At 35.3% G+C, this 17224-nt stretch overlaps 1 protein-coding gene across 7 annotated transcripts in view; it reads right to left on the bottom strand.

Moving 5' to 3' along the window:
* The window catches only part of mtd (TLD domain-containing protein mustard), a 312338-nt gene that overhangs the window by 132270 nt on the left and 162844 nt on the right, over nucleotides 1-17224 (bottom strand). Inside the window, exons 1-2 of one of the 7 annotated variants that reach the window (XM_074184318.1) lie at nucleotides 9747-10127; nucleotides 293-688 (exon numbers count right to left, since the gene is read on the bottom strand). The exons of 4 other annotated variants lie outside the window; for them this stretch is intronic. In XM_074184318.1, coding sequence (XP_074040419.1) covers nucleotides 293-567 — 275 coding nt within the window. In that variant the 5' untranslated portion in view covers nucleotides 568-688; nucleotides 9747-10127. Of the gene's footprint in view, nucleotides 1-292; nucleotides 689-9746; nucleotides 10128-17224 lie in introns of those variants that run through there. 2 more of the 7 variants (XM_074184316.1, XM_074184317.1) reach the window with 2 other exon arrangements.

Below are 17224 nucleotides of genomic sequence, written 5' to 3'. Positions count from 1 at the left end.
GATAACTGGATTTTCCACCAAGGTTTCACCATGATCAGACATCATGCGCCACTGCGTTCTGGGCATGCACTTTTGACCTTCTGGTCTCATCAGTTTGGCGAAGAAGCGTAACAGCTCTGAAATTCTATTCATTTTAATAAACAGTCGTTCATATACAGAGAGATTTTACCATCCAAGCTCCCAATTCTTTTATTTATGTCGGAAGAATTATTATTCGCCAGTAATCACAACCAGTCTAAAACCAATATCAAGCCCATCCAACAACAAATCACGCAAAAAAAATCTCGCATACCTTGGCTGATTGGCGAATATATTCCACCACGACGGTCTTTTCTGTCTCACCTCCCCCGGGGAACCGTCTGGGGATCCGTCTACTACCCCCTTCCTCCTCTTCCTCTCGAATTTGATGGCATGCCAGGATTTTCTCCTGCCTTTCTTATCCAATATCTCCGGAAGATCTTCCTCGATGCTGGGCCAGGAATTATCGTGTTGCCGAAGTTTGATCTTGGTCTCTTCCACCCAGGGGTCCTTTTCATGAACTACCTGGAGAACCTCTTGACTCATCATTTTGTCGATTTCGTTTTTCCGGCACTCTACATTGCACTCGACGACGACAGAACCAAAATACAGATATACCGTCCACAGTTATTACGGGTGGAAAGTATTTTTTGGCGTTGGTGAACCGCTACTGAAAATTTTTACTTTAATACGTTGGAAGAACTGAGAGTTCGTCCGGAGAAGTGGAACTAGGATTAGGAAAACTGAGATTATTAGACTTTGGTCAATACAATTGAGGATTTGAAATATGCAATTCGTTATTCATACTTGGTACAAATAGAAAATCTCGTAGAAAACCAGTTTTTCCTTGGAACAAATTATCACCACGGTCACGGGTCGTTTCTCAGAGTGCATTTCTGGTCACATACTCATTCTAACATAGACATAATATTTTATCTAAAATCACCGATTCTAACAAAATTAATCATTTTGGTAAAAAACAAACAGTCTTGCACAACACGTCAAATATTTTATATTCAATTCAAAACAACCCAGTAACCGAATCTGAAATATATGATAATCCAATTAAATTAATGTAAATTAAAAATAGACACCAACGAACTGTCTATAATTATGTAATTATGTAATCCCAATGAGAACAGATTTCGGACTAATATACTGTGGCCGAACGGAACCTAAAGTACTGAAAGTTTCGTCTGCTTTTGCAGTAGTATATGCGTTTACTGCACAGACAAAAGTTTAGTTGTTAATTAATAATAATAATAATATTTATTTTACTTGTTGAACAGTATGAAATCATTATAATAAACATTTACATATAGTAACAAGGAAGACGTCCATGTATAACTAAAAACAAATATATACAGGGTGTTCCTTAAACACATGCTAATATTTGAGGAGGTAATTCTTAGACCCATTTTAAGAAAAAAACTTCCTATGGACGTATGTCCTAAACGCCTTAACTTTTGAGATATAGGGTGGTAAAGTTTTCAAAAATAATCAGTTTTTTAATAATAACTGAGATAATTTTGTAGACATCTTTGGCATATTTGGTACATATGTTCCAAGCCTCAAGGCGCCTTTTCTGATGTACACGAATTTGTATTTTTTCAAACAGTGGCATCCCTACGGGTTTCACATTGAATATTTTTGGGAAAAAAGTACTACGCCAATGCTTTCTTTTCAAAATAAAATCATTTTTAAAATCCTCATTTATTTTTGAGAAAATTTGATCTCCTGGTATTTCTTTGTCCGACGCATGATTTTCACTCAAAAAAATAAAAATCGACAGAAAGCAAATTAAGAAATTAGATCAATTCTAAAATGAATGAGAATTTGAAAATTGCTTTATAACGCATTACCAATTCCCTAATAATATTTAAAAACATAATCTGCAAAAAAATTAATTTTTCACAAAAACGAGTTTTATTTTATTTTGTGACAGTAAGTCTAAACGAATAGCACAAATTTGTTAATTAGTAATAATACCAAAACTGATTATTAAAATTGTTGGAAGTGGCCACCTGCACTTAGTATGCATGCTTCCGCCCTTCTACGCATGGAATTACGCACCCGTTCAAATATTCCCGGCGTATTTCGTATAGTTTCACACGAGGCAACTATTCGCTCTCTTAAATCTTCTAAAGTATTAACGGGAGTTTTATACACAAGAGTTTTAAGGTGACCCCATAAAAAAATATAAACTGTTGAGATCCGGGGATCTTGCTGGCCATTGCTGAGGTCCTCCGCGACCTATCCAATAATTAGGATAAACTGTATTTAAATGGTTTCGGACAATTACAGTGAAATGAGCAGGGGCGCCATCGTGCATGTCCCATATTCGATTCCTTAACGCAAGTGGCACATCTTCCAATAACCCAGGTAAGTCTTCTTCGAGAAAGTGTAAATTAGATGATCACCTATAATTCCTGCCCATACATTAACCGAAAATTAGTGTTGGAAATGGGTTTCGGTTATTGCATGGGGATTTTCTTCAGCCCACACATGATGATATTCAGAAAAACAGTGGACTACCAAAATAACTTCAATAACACTTCAAAATCAATCAAAACGCGCTGTGACAGTTTTTAACACCAACACCTTACTTTAAACCAACATCAATATTAGCTACTGACGTTTGTACATACAGAGAATTCGTTTTTTATTGCTATGGTGGGTACGCTGTTTTTTCTGCTTTTAATCTTTAAAAGAAATCACATATCGACAAACTCCATATTTCCAAGAGGTGCAATAAATAAATTCTGCTACACGTCATTTTTTCCAGGATAACTAAATTTATGTTTTCAAAAATTATTAAGCGGTGCTGCGTTATGACGTAATTTCAATTGAGAACAGTGCATCTGACAACAAACAAATACCTTTTAGATCCTCAATTATTTTGCAACAAATCTGATCTCTTAGTTTGCTTTCAGTCGATGCACGATACCGCATCAGATTTTTAAGGAATGTATCCTTAAGTAAAGCGATTTTTAATTTTTTGAGCGAAAACCATGCGTCGGACAAAGAAAACCCAGCAAATCAAATGTGCTCAAAGATGTATGGAGATTTTAAAAATAATTTTTAATTCAAGATAAAGCAGTGGCGTAGTATTTTTTTCGCCAAAAATATATATTTGAAAACTCGTATGTACGCCACTGGCAGAGAAAATTAAGAAAATTGTACATCAGAAAATGCGCCTTGAGGCATGGAACATATGTACCAAATATGCCAAAGATATCTATAAAATTATCTCAGTTATTATTAAAAAACTGATTATTTTTGAAAACTTTGCCACCCTGTATCTCAAAAGTTAAGGCATTTAGGACATACGTCCATAGGACGTTTTTTCCTTAAAATGGGTCTAAGAATCACCTCCTTAAATATTATCATATGTTTAAGAAACACCCTGTATAGAAATATAAAACAACAAAACATGACAGATACTACACTGTACATATAAAGGTAATTACATTTTTTTATCGAGAGTAACCATTGAAACTCGTCCACGGTGTAGCAGTTTCTTTCAATGAGATATTTTTTCAATTGTCTTTTGAATATGCAGATGTTCATTGAGTTCTTAATAGAAACATCTAGCTTGTTATATAATTTGGGCCCAAGGTATAGGTGACTCTTCTAATAGAGAGAAGTTCGGTGAAGATTCGCTATCAACAACCCCTTAGCTCTAGTTGCGTATGGGTGGTCTTGCTGGTTTGCGCAACATTTTTCTTTATTCTTATAAACGAAGAGACACTTCTCGTATATATACAGACCAGCAACTCTGAGTATTTCCAGCTCTTTGAATGAGCTTCTGCATGAGTGTCGCCATCCCAAATTAGCAATTATTCTGATCGCGCGCTTTTGTAAAATAAATACTCGTTCAACAGAGGAGCTCATACCCCAATTCAAGATCCCATAGCGCAAGTGACAGCCAATAGTTGCATAATACAGATTAAGGAGAACCTCTCTTCCACAATGATTCACAATAAATCTCAGTGCATAACAGTTCTTTCGTAGTTTATCACATAGTGAATCTATATGAGGACCCCAATTGAGCTTATGATCTAGAGTTAGCCCTAGCATTTTTGTTTCTGGTTTGGATGTCACCTCTAGTTGACTATCCTCATCCAATCTTGGGCAACTCCACGAACCCCATAGCGATGCATTTTCTGGATTAGTACATTCACAGAGTCAAATGCTCTAGAAAAATCGATGAACAAACCACAAATTTGTAGTTTGTTATCCAAGGCTCTTACTATGTGTTCTATGAAATTATACAAAGCTGTTTCCGTGCTTTTATTTTGCATGAAACCATGTTGGTTTGTCGAAAGTAATTCATTTTTGATTTGAGGAGAAACGATAGTAACTGATTTTTAATATTCATTTCGTATAACTTGGATATACTAGAGAGAAGACTTACCCCTCTATAGTTCTCATAGCTATTTGAGTCTACTTTTTTAAAGATTGGGGTAACGATTGCAACTTTTAATTTCTCAGGGAACATTCCTCGTTCCATAGACAAATTTATCAGATAGGTCAGAGGGTAGACTATTTTTTCCATGCATTTTTTTAGAAGATTGTTCGAGACTTGATCATATCCGATAGCATTAGAATTCTTCAATTCATTTATTAAATCAAAAACCTCATATTCCTTGATTGGGTGGAGAAATATGGAGTTTGAACAGAGTGTGACTATATTTTCCGTAAAATTTAGGTCATATTCTCTTTGTTCTTCCGCTTTCGTGAAATGAGCATTAAAATTGTTAGCCATGTCAATACATGACACCTTATGTTCTCCACTAAAAATGAAAATACACACATCGGAAAAGTCTAGGGATATTTTTAAAAATGGCAATAATTTTTTTAGATCGCTTTAGGGAGAAAAAAGTTGACGGGTGATTATTAAACGAATGTAACTTACAACAAAATTTATTAAATGGTCAAAAATACTGAGTGCGCATATAAGCAAAACTAAAAAAAATATGGCTCTTCTTTGGCACCCCGAAAAAAAATCATAATACAAAAAAAATTGGAATCAGTACAAAGTATGGCCTCCAAGCTGGTTTATTACGGCCCTAAATCTATCGTGCATCGACAAAATGAGATTGTCAATGTCTTGTTGAGGTACATTTGCCCATTCAGCGATTAAAAGCTCTCTCAATTGAAACGTTGTGAATGTTCCCCATATGCGGAGTAATTCTTCGTTGAAGCATTTCCCACACATGCTCGATGGGATTCAGGTCCGGTGATTGTGCTGGCCATGGCAATACATCAACTCCTTCGTTGGTGAGCCAGTCAGTCACTAGACGCGCGACATGTGGACGAGCATTATCGTGCATTAGGAGAAAGTTTTCACCAACACCACCAGCAAACGGGCGGACGATAGGTAGAAGAATGGTATCGAGGTACTGTCGAGCTGTGAGGGAGCGATTTGGAAAAACGAAATCGGTTCTGCCGCCGATCATGATTCCGCCCCATAGCATTACTGTACCACCTCTGTATGTGTGGACTTCCTGGACGTGTCTCAAACGTTCATTATTTCCAAGTCGTCTCCACAGTCTTACTCGACGAGAATCTGGATGAAATCCAAATCTGGATTCGTCTGTAAACAAAGCTGTGGCCCTATCATTTGCATCCCAGTTTTGATGTTCTTGACACCACTCTAATCTTCTACCGCGATTGCCTCTCGACAAAGGTGGACATCTAAGTGGCCTTCTGTTGTGGAGATCTGCTTCATGCAGTCGATTTCTGACAGTATCACGACCAATGGTTACCTGGTGCGTCTGCTGCAACACGTTAACCAACTCAGGTTGTCTTCTTGCGGTTAAGACCAAAAATCGGTCTTGAACTGCAGTTGTAGCGCGTCCTCGCCCTGGATATTGTTCGGCTGGACTGCCAGTTTCACGGAAACGGCGCCACAATCGACTGATAACACTTTGGGAGACCCTTAAACGAAGAGCTATATCATTTTGTCGCATGCCACCTTGAAGAAGCCCTACAGCTCTATTCATCTCAGCAAATGGTAAGTGATGGCGTTCCATGTTAAAGCACAATATTTCCAGTTTAATTGCTGAGCAAGAACTGCATAGAATGTACAAACTCGACACATTCAGATTATTCATTTTAGCCGAAAACCTACAGTTTGTAAAAAACTTGATAAAAGATTAGTTACGGTTTTTGCAGGCTTTGTTCAACCCATAGAAATCTACAGGGTGGTCGAGTGTACCAATTTAATCGAAATTAAACGACCTCATGCATTTATTTTTATGATATTTAGTATGTTAAAAAATATCCCTAGACTTTTCCGATGTGAGTATCTTTGGGCTCATAGTTTTTTTTCTGGATATTATTCATAGTTTGCCACATGGTTTTTGATTTATTTTGAGAACTATTCATCTTATGCTCAATGCATCTTTGATTATTCTGCTTCAGTTTATCCCTGTATGTTATAGTTACTTGGCGACATATATCCTTGAAATTTTCGTTTACTCCCGCGCATTCTGAATATAGAGAAACTATGTTCTTGAGGTTATAAAGTTCGGGGGTTAGAGTTGACTTTCTTTGTTTTTTCTGTCTGTTTGAGTGGAAAAGATACCTCAATGTAATATTGAAGGATTTCATGACATCTATTATATGCTTCGTTAGGACATGTTTCCTTGTAAACATTCTGCCAGTTCTCGTTTCTCGTTAAATGGTCCATATGATTGATGGATGGTTGAGATACATCTGGGGATATAATTTATAATTCACTTGTCAATGTTCAGATAATTTTTTAATTTTCGAACAGAATTTTAAAATTATATGAAGTAGCACGCTGCAAAAATAAAACAATATTCTTGAAATAGAACCAATCCATCATTTCGATATTTTTCGAAAATATAATTTTTCTATTATCTAATACACTATAATCCCGATTAGTAACTAAATGTTAGCCAAGATATGGTAGCGGATTTGTGTTTTTATTAATAAATTGTTATTTTCTGTTATCAGTTTATATCGATTGATGTGAAAAGCTATTAAGAAATTCAGGGAATTTTGTTGTATTTCATCCTACGAGAGTTTAAAAAAAATATGTTTGAAATATGTTTTTCCGTTAACCCGCTATCGCAGCATCTTTGGAAGAAATTCCAAAAGATCCACGCCTTTCAATCTTGAAAAACTGTGACACTGAAAACCTCAGCCGCGAAAGTCTAAACCATTTTGTGATTTTTTGGTCTAATTCACATAAAACATCTAAAAGAACACATCCCTTTTAGATTATTTACATGATAGATATAATGTTCTTTTTGTTTTGTGTATTATTCAATACGATTTTTAAAAATGGGAAAAAGCTTATTATTCTCCAGAAAAATATAATACTGTGAAATTAGTTTATGATGCAGAATATAACTGCATGAGTGATTTTTTAATTTGAATTCAACAATGATTAAGGCTCAAGATAATCCAATTTTTCCCAGTTCGAAATGTTTTGAGAGTTGCCGTCGAAATATCAAACATTCTTCCTGTGGTTCTTTGTCAATTCAGTTGTTTTAAACGACATAGCGTCATTTGTGAAATGCATTCTGGTGATGGAATTATCCATGAAGAATTGTACAACAGAGATTTTAGGAAAATAGGAAATATGTGAATATTATGAAACTATTTTTCATTATTTCATGTTAATAATAATAATAAAATAAGTATACAAATAGTCCAGGCAAAAATCACAAGTAAGTTATCAAACTACATGCCAAAATATTCATTCACAGAATAAAATATTTGTGGATTGAAAAATTTTTGAGGACTTTTATAGAATTGTTTTTTTTTCGTATGTTTTATTTATGGAGAAAATCTGTTATTCACACCCTTATCTGGCAGGATAGAATTTAAATAATTATTTTCAGCTAGTTGAAGGTCTGATTTGTTAGATAATGGATTGCTATGAATAAATACGTTAATAATTGTTGTTAAATTTGGTACATTTATTCACATGCCAATCAGAACATTTTTACGCCATTAGTATTATTAACCATTTGACAGAAAAAAGGTCAGTTTTTAGAGATTTTACTCTGGATTTGTATAGAATCAAAATGTCAACATCTCAAGATTGTTTTGTAGTGATATGTATACCTTCTAGTTTGATAATCTGGTCAAAAATTGATTAAATTTTGTAGATAAAAATATGACCAAGTGAAATGCTTATTATTTTTATTATTTCGTCAAAAAACTTTGCTGCCGATTCTGACATAGTTCATTCAATTTGAACAATTCCAATCTGAAGTGAAATTTTCGTAGAACTAATGGTATTGTTAGGAATGGAAACAATCAGTAAAAATGTTCTGAAACACTGACAATTGTTACCGTGTAGGAATCACACGTTAAAAGGTAAGACCTCGTTAGTCCTTAGCTCGCACAAGTTTCGACTTTTGAGAGTTGTCGTTCGTATGGGGGCAACAGCTGATCAACGGAAAAACAGATTTTAAACAGATTTTTTAAACAGATTATTGAAAAACCATAATGTATATGTTGATGTATCTTGTATAATATATTTCAACAAAATTTATTTGTACGTAAAGGTTTACTCGTATTATCCATATCGACTGATTTTTTTCCTGTTTGATAATCTATATCTGGGATCATTTTTCATTCTTCATAATCTTAACGATACATTACAGTAGGAAATCAGTATACCATCCAACCAGAATCATTTTTTAATATTACATTTTAGAGAAAAAACTGCGTTCAAAATGAGACAAGGAGTCAGGTATTCAAGTAACTCTACACAAGTAACGAATTTGAGATGAATAAAGAAGTGTTATGCTCTTTAATAATCATTTCTCTAATTACTGAGATTTTCAACAATACTAGATGTGATAAACTTTCAAAGAAACAATAACTTTCAATTAAGGAACAGTTAGGCAACAAAAAATTCAATATGTTACATTCTCTATTCCAAATTAATCCTAAGAATTATAAAAACTGTTTCAAGTATATTGATTTTTGTAGTCTTCCAAGTTCAATAAAACATCTGGATTCCAATGAAATACTCAGGCGTACCATGTCAAATACAATAGTGAACTTCAGGAGTCCAAGGGCCAATGAAAAGTAAATAACTGCTAAAAATTTGACTCAAAAAACTGCAAACCGTCAAGAATATTCTCTAAGCTGAAAAATATTCATTGACCAGTTAAATTGTGACAGGAGTTCCACAGGGTAGCGTTCTAGGGCCTATTTCACTACTTTCGTTCAACAAAGAAAGTACTTGGAGCATTGAACTCTTTTCAGAATTTTACGTTTTGATTTCTGCCCATTACAGAATATCTCTTATAAATGAAAATGCACTACAAAACTTTTCATCGTAGAGATCGTAACTAAAAAACGTTTATTACGTCAACTCTAAGTACAAAGAAGCTGATAGCCTTTTGAAATTAACTTGAAATCTTCAAAGATCGAGATGAAGAAATGCTGTTTGTTATAAAACTTTTGTATCTTCAGTTGAATATTTTCAAACAGTTGAATGAAAACGTTATTATTATTGTTCGAAGAAACCTTATTCTTCGCAAAGTTTTGAACTTTGACGGGTTTTTCGATGGTAATGTCAACACTAGCTTTGGTCTCTCAATTGAACTTGATAATGATTACATTTCATGCCACAATTAAAAATATTTTCGAAAATAATGATAATACCAATCGACACTGTACTCAATTTTCCTAAAAGTTCCACCTCTCAAAAAATATAATAAATATATTACTCAGTTCCAGTTTCCCACACGAAAAAAATTCCGAATCCTTCTTGAAACAGCGACAGCAATAGCCTTTTGTCGAACAACAACAATATAACGGAACACCGAACAAGAAAATAGAAACAATACTTTCACACCGATTCTCGAAGATCGACGAAACACAATCGAACTCTCTCCTTCTTCGATAAATAATAAGAACTCCGAAACAAAAACCACGAGGACCGCCCCGCTAGACCATCTATCGCGACGCCGTTATCGCCAAACAATGATTGGCACACGAGAAACTGCACCGCACCGACAATAAGAGATAACTTATACTGAGGCAGCTGTGTATGTATATGTGGCCAACTAGATGCTGCTGTCCGTAACAACGAGCTCTCCGAAGTGCACTAACCTGGTGTTTGGACGTGGGGCTCTGTACCGAGCGTGACTCCTCCTCGTCGTTGCTGCACCATCGGTATAACTTTCACAAAACACCAGCAACGCTTGTATAGAGTGGACCAAATGAATACGAGGGACATGTCAGTGATTTTGCTTTAGATATTTTAGCTTGAAGAGTGGGTCTTCTAAATTTGAGGAAGTTATATCGCCGTAGATTTGGCCTCTGAGTACATGCTTTTATTGAAAACGCCGTCATTTATTATTTGAGAATTCCGAAAATTGGGTAGTAGTTATCTGCAGATATTGCAAACCATGCCATGAAAGAAGTAGTTTTCATTAAAGAAGAAGCTCATGTCTCTTTCTGTGTGGTGATATTTTGGAAAGACCCATCAAGATTCATTCTCCAATAAATCACCAAAATAAAGTAACTGAAGAAAAGCTGGTGTGCGGAGTTCGATCTCGATATTATATTCGTTTCTACTTCTCCTTTCGGACGATCTTAATGGGTTATTTTTTTTGCTGGTGTCTTTTTGGCAACACTGTTTTTGATAGATCACGCGTGAATCGTCTCATGTGTCATTGTCAAACTTGTTCAGTTTGGTCTATAATTTAACCATGAATCGACTTACGAATGAACAACGCTTGCAAATTATAGAATTTTATTATCAAAATTCATACTCGGTGAAGAAAGTGCATCGTGCACTTCATCCAATTTATGGGCAGTTTCGTCGGCCTACTGAGGGAGCTATTCGGGAGATTGTCAAATTTCGAACCCAGTTTACATTATTGGACATTAAACTACCAACACGCATACGTAGAGTGAGGACCGAAGAAAATATTGCTGCTGTATCCTCCAGCGTTCGTGATGACCGTGAAATGTCGATTCGTCGCCGTTCGCAGCAATTGGGCCTCTGTTACTCCACTACAGCTGGTGCAAGAATTGAAGCCACACGACCCCCCACAACGTCTAACTTTTGGAGAATGAACGCTGGCAAAGTTGGAGGAAGATCTACATTTCTATCGAAAAATTGTGTTCAGCGACGAGGCTCATTTCTGGTTGGATGGATACGTTAACAAGCAAAATTGCCGCATCTGGAGTGAAGACCAGCCACAAGCATTGCAAGAGCTACCGATGCATTCCGAAAAAGTCACTGTTTGGTATGGATTATGGGTTGGTGGCATCATCGGGTCGTACTTCTTCATAGACGACAATGGCTGGAACGTTACTGTGAATGGCGAGCGCTACCGTGTGATGATTTACGACTTTTTGTTGCCCAAAATGGACGAATTGGACATTCCTGACATGTGGTTTCAACAAGAGGGTGCCACATGCCACACGGCACGCGAAACAATGGCCCAATTAATAGCCGCCTTCGGTGAACAGTTTATCTCACGTTTGGTCAATTGGCCGCCTAGATCGTGTGATTTTAACGCCTTTGGATTATTTCTTGTGAGGTCATGTTGAGGCTCATGTCTACAGGGATAAACCAGCAACGACTGACGCTCTGGAAGCCAATATTGAAGCATTTATACGTGAAATACCGGTCGATATGTTAGAGAGATAGTGCCAAAATTGGACCTTGCGCATGGGCCATCTAAAGCGGAGCCGCGGACAACATTTGCATGAAATCATCATCAAACATTAAATTATAATGATCGTTCTATCGATTCCAATAAAAATTTCTTCAATTTTTTCAAATTTTTGTGTTGTTTTGAAAATCAAATCCTATACCTCCTAAAAATTAGCCGTTAGTTTCATTCCGGAATACTCGGTGATAAATTTTGCCCACTTTGAAGTTGAGCTGATTCTGGTCATGAGCAAATTTGGAAAAAAAAGAGAAGATAGATTACTTTTCACGGATCGGAATCCGATGTGTAGGTGATGTATTTGCGATTTTACGCACAAAGAAATTCAAGGTCGAAGACTTTGTTTTGACTGTTACAACAGATCCCCGAATATTGAGTTTACATTCTCAGATGTCTTGGTGACCAGAAATGACCAGGATTTAGAATCTGATACTGGTAGAAAGACTTCTTTCAGAGATCCTGACGGGTCTCACCAATGCCTACAAAAACTCGAGGCACTATATTTTCTTGTCCATAGGCATGTTATATTCCCCTTAAATGGAGAAAGATAGGATATTCGGGAAAAAAGTTATGATAAGTTAATAAGGAAACCTTAATTTGGGGGACATCCTCCTAACTCTACGATTTTTCAAAAAGACACTGTTTCAAAGTGTAATGCTATTTGATAGGAACCAACATGCACAAATGATCAAGAGATGTACTAGTCTGGTAATGGCACTAGACTCATATAAGTTTTTTTTCGATTCTAGAAATGGCGGAGCTAGAGCTAGACATGAGAACCCTGGGCAATAATAATATAATATTAAAATTAATATTATTGTAAAATAATTACAAGAAATGTGTAATTCCAATAGATCGAAGAGAATTTTCACGCTAAAAACGAACTTTTTCCAAAAAAAATACTTTCATGAGTTATTTATATATTAAACAAATACTCTTTCACCAGTCTGAAAGCTAATTCTTAAGGCAGTATTGCATACACCCCTTTCAACTACTTCGTTCCTGAATAAACTTTTCGTTTCTGAGTGGAGCACCTTTTTACTCGCGATCTTTCAAGTTCCACCCAACCCAACTATATCTATGCCTAAAAATTAAAGTGTACCCTGTTATATATAAATAGACGAAGCTTGAGTAAAAAATTATAATATTCATCTCCCGTTGACACGAAATCGGTTTCAGGGAAGATTGAACTGGACTGCAAAGTATAAGAATCAACATTCAAACTTTTCACGTGGCTAGAGTAGACCATAACGTTCAGAGAGCATCTTCAATAACATTAAACTCCAGATGGTGTTGAAGAAGATCCAATACATTGGCCATCTTCAGATAGCCGTAGACGTCCAAGTCAGTGTCGAAAACCGAGTTAATTAGCCGCTTGGACAGGTGGCTTAAAACAGAAGACCATAATCCCTGCTTTCTCATTGTCACGAACCATAAAACACTGGCCATCTGAAATCATTATACAGGGTGTCAATTTGAAAACTTCCCACCCTTAAGTTCTTCCTTCCAGTAAACAATATGAAGAATCGAAAAAACACGTCAATTTTATTGTCAAGGGGGACACTTTCAAGGACTATTTGTAGCCTTCGTGGTTCAACCCCCTAGGAGGGATAGATGTTACCCTCAGAATTTTAAATGGGAAGGGGGGTCAAATGGTACATCATTTTAATTAGCGTAATTATATTTTTTGATGAGCATTTTCCGAAAAATAGCGTTCTAAACTAACAGAAGTAATTATTAGTACGTCTATACTGAGATGCATGGTTTGACCAGAACTGGTAAGAATATTATATGGTACCGTTCCAACCCTTTATTAGGGGTAACATTAGCCATTACCTCCAATTAATTTACGTCAAAAAGTGGTCTGATAGTAAAACATAGAAGGTAATAAAGTTGTGTTTAGTTAATGCTGAATTTCTATTTCTCCTTGCAGAAAGTTTACAGATAGCCGACCTTTTTTGCGGCTTCTGCTGGAAAAAGTTTCTGTTCTCAGGGGAAAAATTGGTTCGCAAATTTGAACGATGTGGTAGTATTGTGCATAGATTTGTACCTGTTGGGCTGTTTATTGATTACTTTGATAAGTGTATAAAAGTGTTACAATGGTTAACATTCTTCAAGACAGAATTGAAATGATTAAAATTTATGGAGAAATTGGAAAATGCGGACGAAGGGCGGCATGTCTTTTTAACGAAATACATCCAAGTTGTAATGTAAGTCACCGGTATGTGTTTAATTTGGTGAATAAGTTTTACGAAACTGGTTCAGTGACAAATAAAAAAAGAGATAACCCCCGAGTACTAAATGAAGCAGCTGATATTGAAGTTTTGGAAACAGGAACATTTGCTGCAGAGCCCACAAGCTCCTTTCGATTAGTATTAGAACAGAAGGGAATGCCACGCGAGACTGTAAAAAAGCATTGAAAATGCATACATTTCATCCTTATAAAATGCAGATTCTTCAAGAGCTCCACGAGGATGATTATGATAGTATATGATGGTATTGACTCATCGAGTCAATACCAATCATATACTATCTTCTGTTAACTTCTGTTAAACAACCGTTTCAGCGATGAGTGTTTATAGACAAAATTGTAGCTATTGGAGTAACGAAAACCCACATAATTGTTGGGAATACATGTTTTTTTATCAAATAATTGATATTATTAAAATTATGAGATAAAATACTTTTGCTTAAAAGCATTGTTTCAATTGAATGACTCATCGAAGATATAAACGCCAGTCATAATATCGACAAATGGACAAATTTCAAAGGTCGAGATATCGCCAAATTATTCATCACTGAATTTTGAAATTCTCTGTTTTTACTTTTCATGATATATAATCTTCACATAATTTGTGATAAAGAAATATCTGTATGAGACATCGAGTTCTTTAAATGAGAAAGTGAACGAATATACAGGGTGTTTCCTGACTACGGTACAAAACTTCAGAGTATGATTCGTTAGGTCGTTTTAAGAAATAAAGCTCTAATGAACATATGACCGGGGTTGCTGAGTTGCGTGGTTTCTGAGATATATGGCGTTGAATTTGAAAAAAAAAACGGTGGTAATGAAGTATCATAAATATTCTTACACTGATTAGATTGAAATTTGCTAGTCATTTGAAGTATTAATGGCTCATTAAGCCCTAACTAGATTGAAACTATTAGGTCCACCAGAGTCTCAGTGGGCCACAAGTAGACCACTGACTTGTTGTTGTACTTTTCTATTAATCGACGAAAAATACAACTTTTTCGTCTCTTGTGTTATCTTCATATCTAGCTTCCTTTTAGAGAAAACAAAATTGAAACCATCATTTCAACCTTTTTCTTTAAAAAATTATTTGAATACTTAAAAGAGGAATGAGATAATGCATTCAACATTTAAAGGGATTCGTTTCTATTTTACCATTTGGCAACATCGGGTATAGCTAATAAAGAACAATGAATCTGTTACCTGTATGAGACAAACAAAGATGACATATTTCAGAGGCGTGCTGTTCTGTTTACTTATGTTCCGAGTTCCGAGACATTCTGTGACATATGACACTTTGTGCACCTAACCTATCTTCCTCTATATAAATAAATAACAAAACAACTGTTGTTTATGTGGCTTGTGGAGGTAGTATTGAACTATAATTTATATTTTGCCTCAATTGTTGATTCATAAAGATAATTTTCCTTTTTTAAAGTAATCTAGGTACGTATAAATTATTTCAACTTGATATAGGCGCTGTTGCCAATATGTGAATTAGAAACAAATCCCTTTAAAAATTAAAACCCAACATTTGAAACATCAATTTGAATACTTTCCGAATGAAATTTGAAACACTCATGAACTGAACTCAACTTTATTTTGTTCAAACTTGCATTTGCTGTAATAACCCAAATCGAGGAACATTCCCCTTTCGAATTATCTATTTAGTTTTATAGACTATATATCGACTGTGTATATACAAAAGACTTCGCCATTTAAAAAGTATGGGGTATCATTAATGATAACATTCCGAGATTCCTTATCCGAATTAAACATACCGAAATTAGTGTCACATACATTTCAGGTCGAGAGAATCTATGGAATGGTATCCCAAAATGAGGTCGATTCTTGAAATTTCCATTAAAAAAAATCCGTTGGACTGACAGAGATTTACAACCACTTTGTTAGCTCAACCTTCAGAATCTATTATTTATTACAGTGGCAGTTCATTCACTGCTGTTCGCCCAGAATCACTGATAACCCAATTTTCGGAACAGCCTAGTTTATCACTGCCAGGTAGGATTGTTTCGGCTATTCTTTGTATAGCATGAAACCACGTACTCAGTGAAAATTAGAAAATTAAATAACTGGAAAGATCCCACTTAGTTGAGATGACAAGCTGCACGCACATATATGTTGAATCCGAGAATCTGTGAATTATTTCTTCGATAATATTTACTCAAGATGAATGAGATCCGTCGTTGAAGATAAATGGAAAGTTTTCAGTCCTGCAGCTAGTCACGAACGTTCGTACAAATGAAAAAAAAAACTTTTACTTCTTTAATTGTGCATTTAATTGTATTTGACTGAATCAAACGATATTCATGCGTTTAGGTGACCTGTGTAACGGTTTTCCAAAACCGTTTCGAAAATGGTATTAACATGTATGAAAAAATTTATTTCAACATCACTTCTATGACCTGATCTTCTCAATTATACATACAGGGCGATCCAATTTATTTTATTAATTTATTTATTCTAAATTCGGGACACATACAGGTAAAAGAACCCAAACAAGTATCCACTAAAATACAGATTGTGCTAACAAAACTGGCGTTCAACAGGTAAATGATCTAAATGCTTAATCTAAAACATAAATGATTAAAAATTGAATATTTTCCTTATGTTACTTTTATACATTTGTAAGGACATGGAGAAAACGTCCAAATTGGAACAGTATCTGTTGAATGAGTCTGTAATTCTATTTATTGGAGAGTTTTTCCCCACATTGGTGTTATATGTGGAAGTAGCTAATAAATATTTATTCCTTGTGTTTCTCTGGGGTACATGAAAGGACATCATTGCTATCAACTCAGGCGAGTCAATAAGATTCGTTAAAATTTTATAGCCAAACACTAGATCCGAAGTGATTCTCCGTTGTTCTAGAGGCTGAATGTTATAATAGTTATGGATTTGATTAATACCGTGAGTTACATAGACATTAGTGATTCGGTAATGAAAATGTCTAACAAATCTATTTTGCAGTCGTTCTAAACGCAATTTGAAAGTATTATAGCAAGGATTCCATATAATGCTAGCGAAATTCAACTTGCTATAAACAAATGCATAATAGATGGTTTTAATAGCGGCTTCCTTGTTGAAGTCTCTGCACATTCTATTGAAGAAACCCAGTGTTCTGTTGCTTCTATTTATGACATATTCAACATGGCGATTGAAATTCAATTTTAAAACTTGACGCCCCCTGTGAGTCAGAAATGGACGTGTAATCGAAGATTTCAAAGAACACCTCAATTTTTACTTCTAT

This window comes from Leptinotarsa decemlineata, unplaced genomic scaffold (assembly GCF_025532065.1).
Source record: "Leptinotarsa decemlineata unplaced genomic scaffold, Ldec_3_MD MMD2_tig00026354_RagTag_RagTag, whole genome shotgun sequence".
Lineage (NCBI taxonomy): Eukaryota > Metazoa > Arthropoda > Insecta > Coleoptera > Chrysomelidae > Leptinotarsa > Leptinotarsa decemlineata.
Note: the sequence above shows the minus strand (reverse complement) of the source record. Positions and strands in the feature narration are given on the sequence as shown.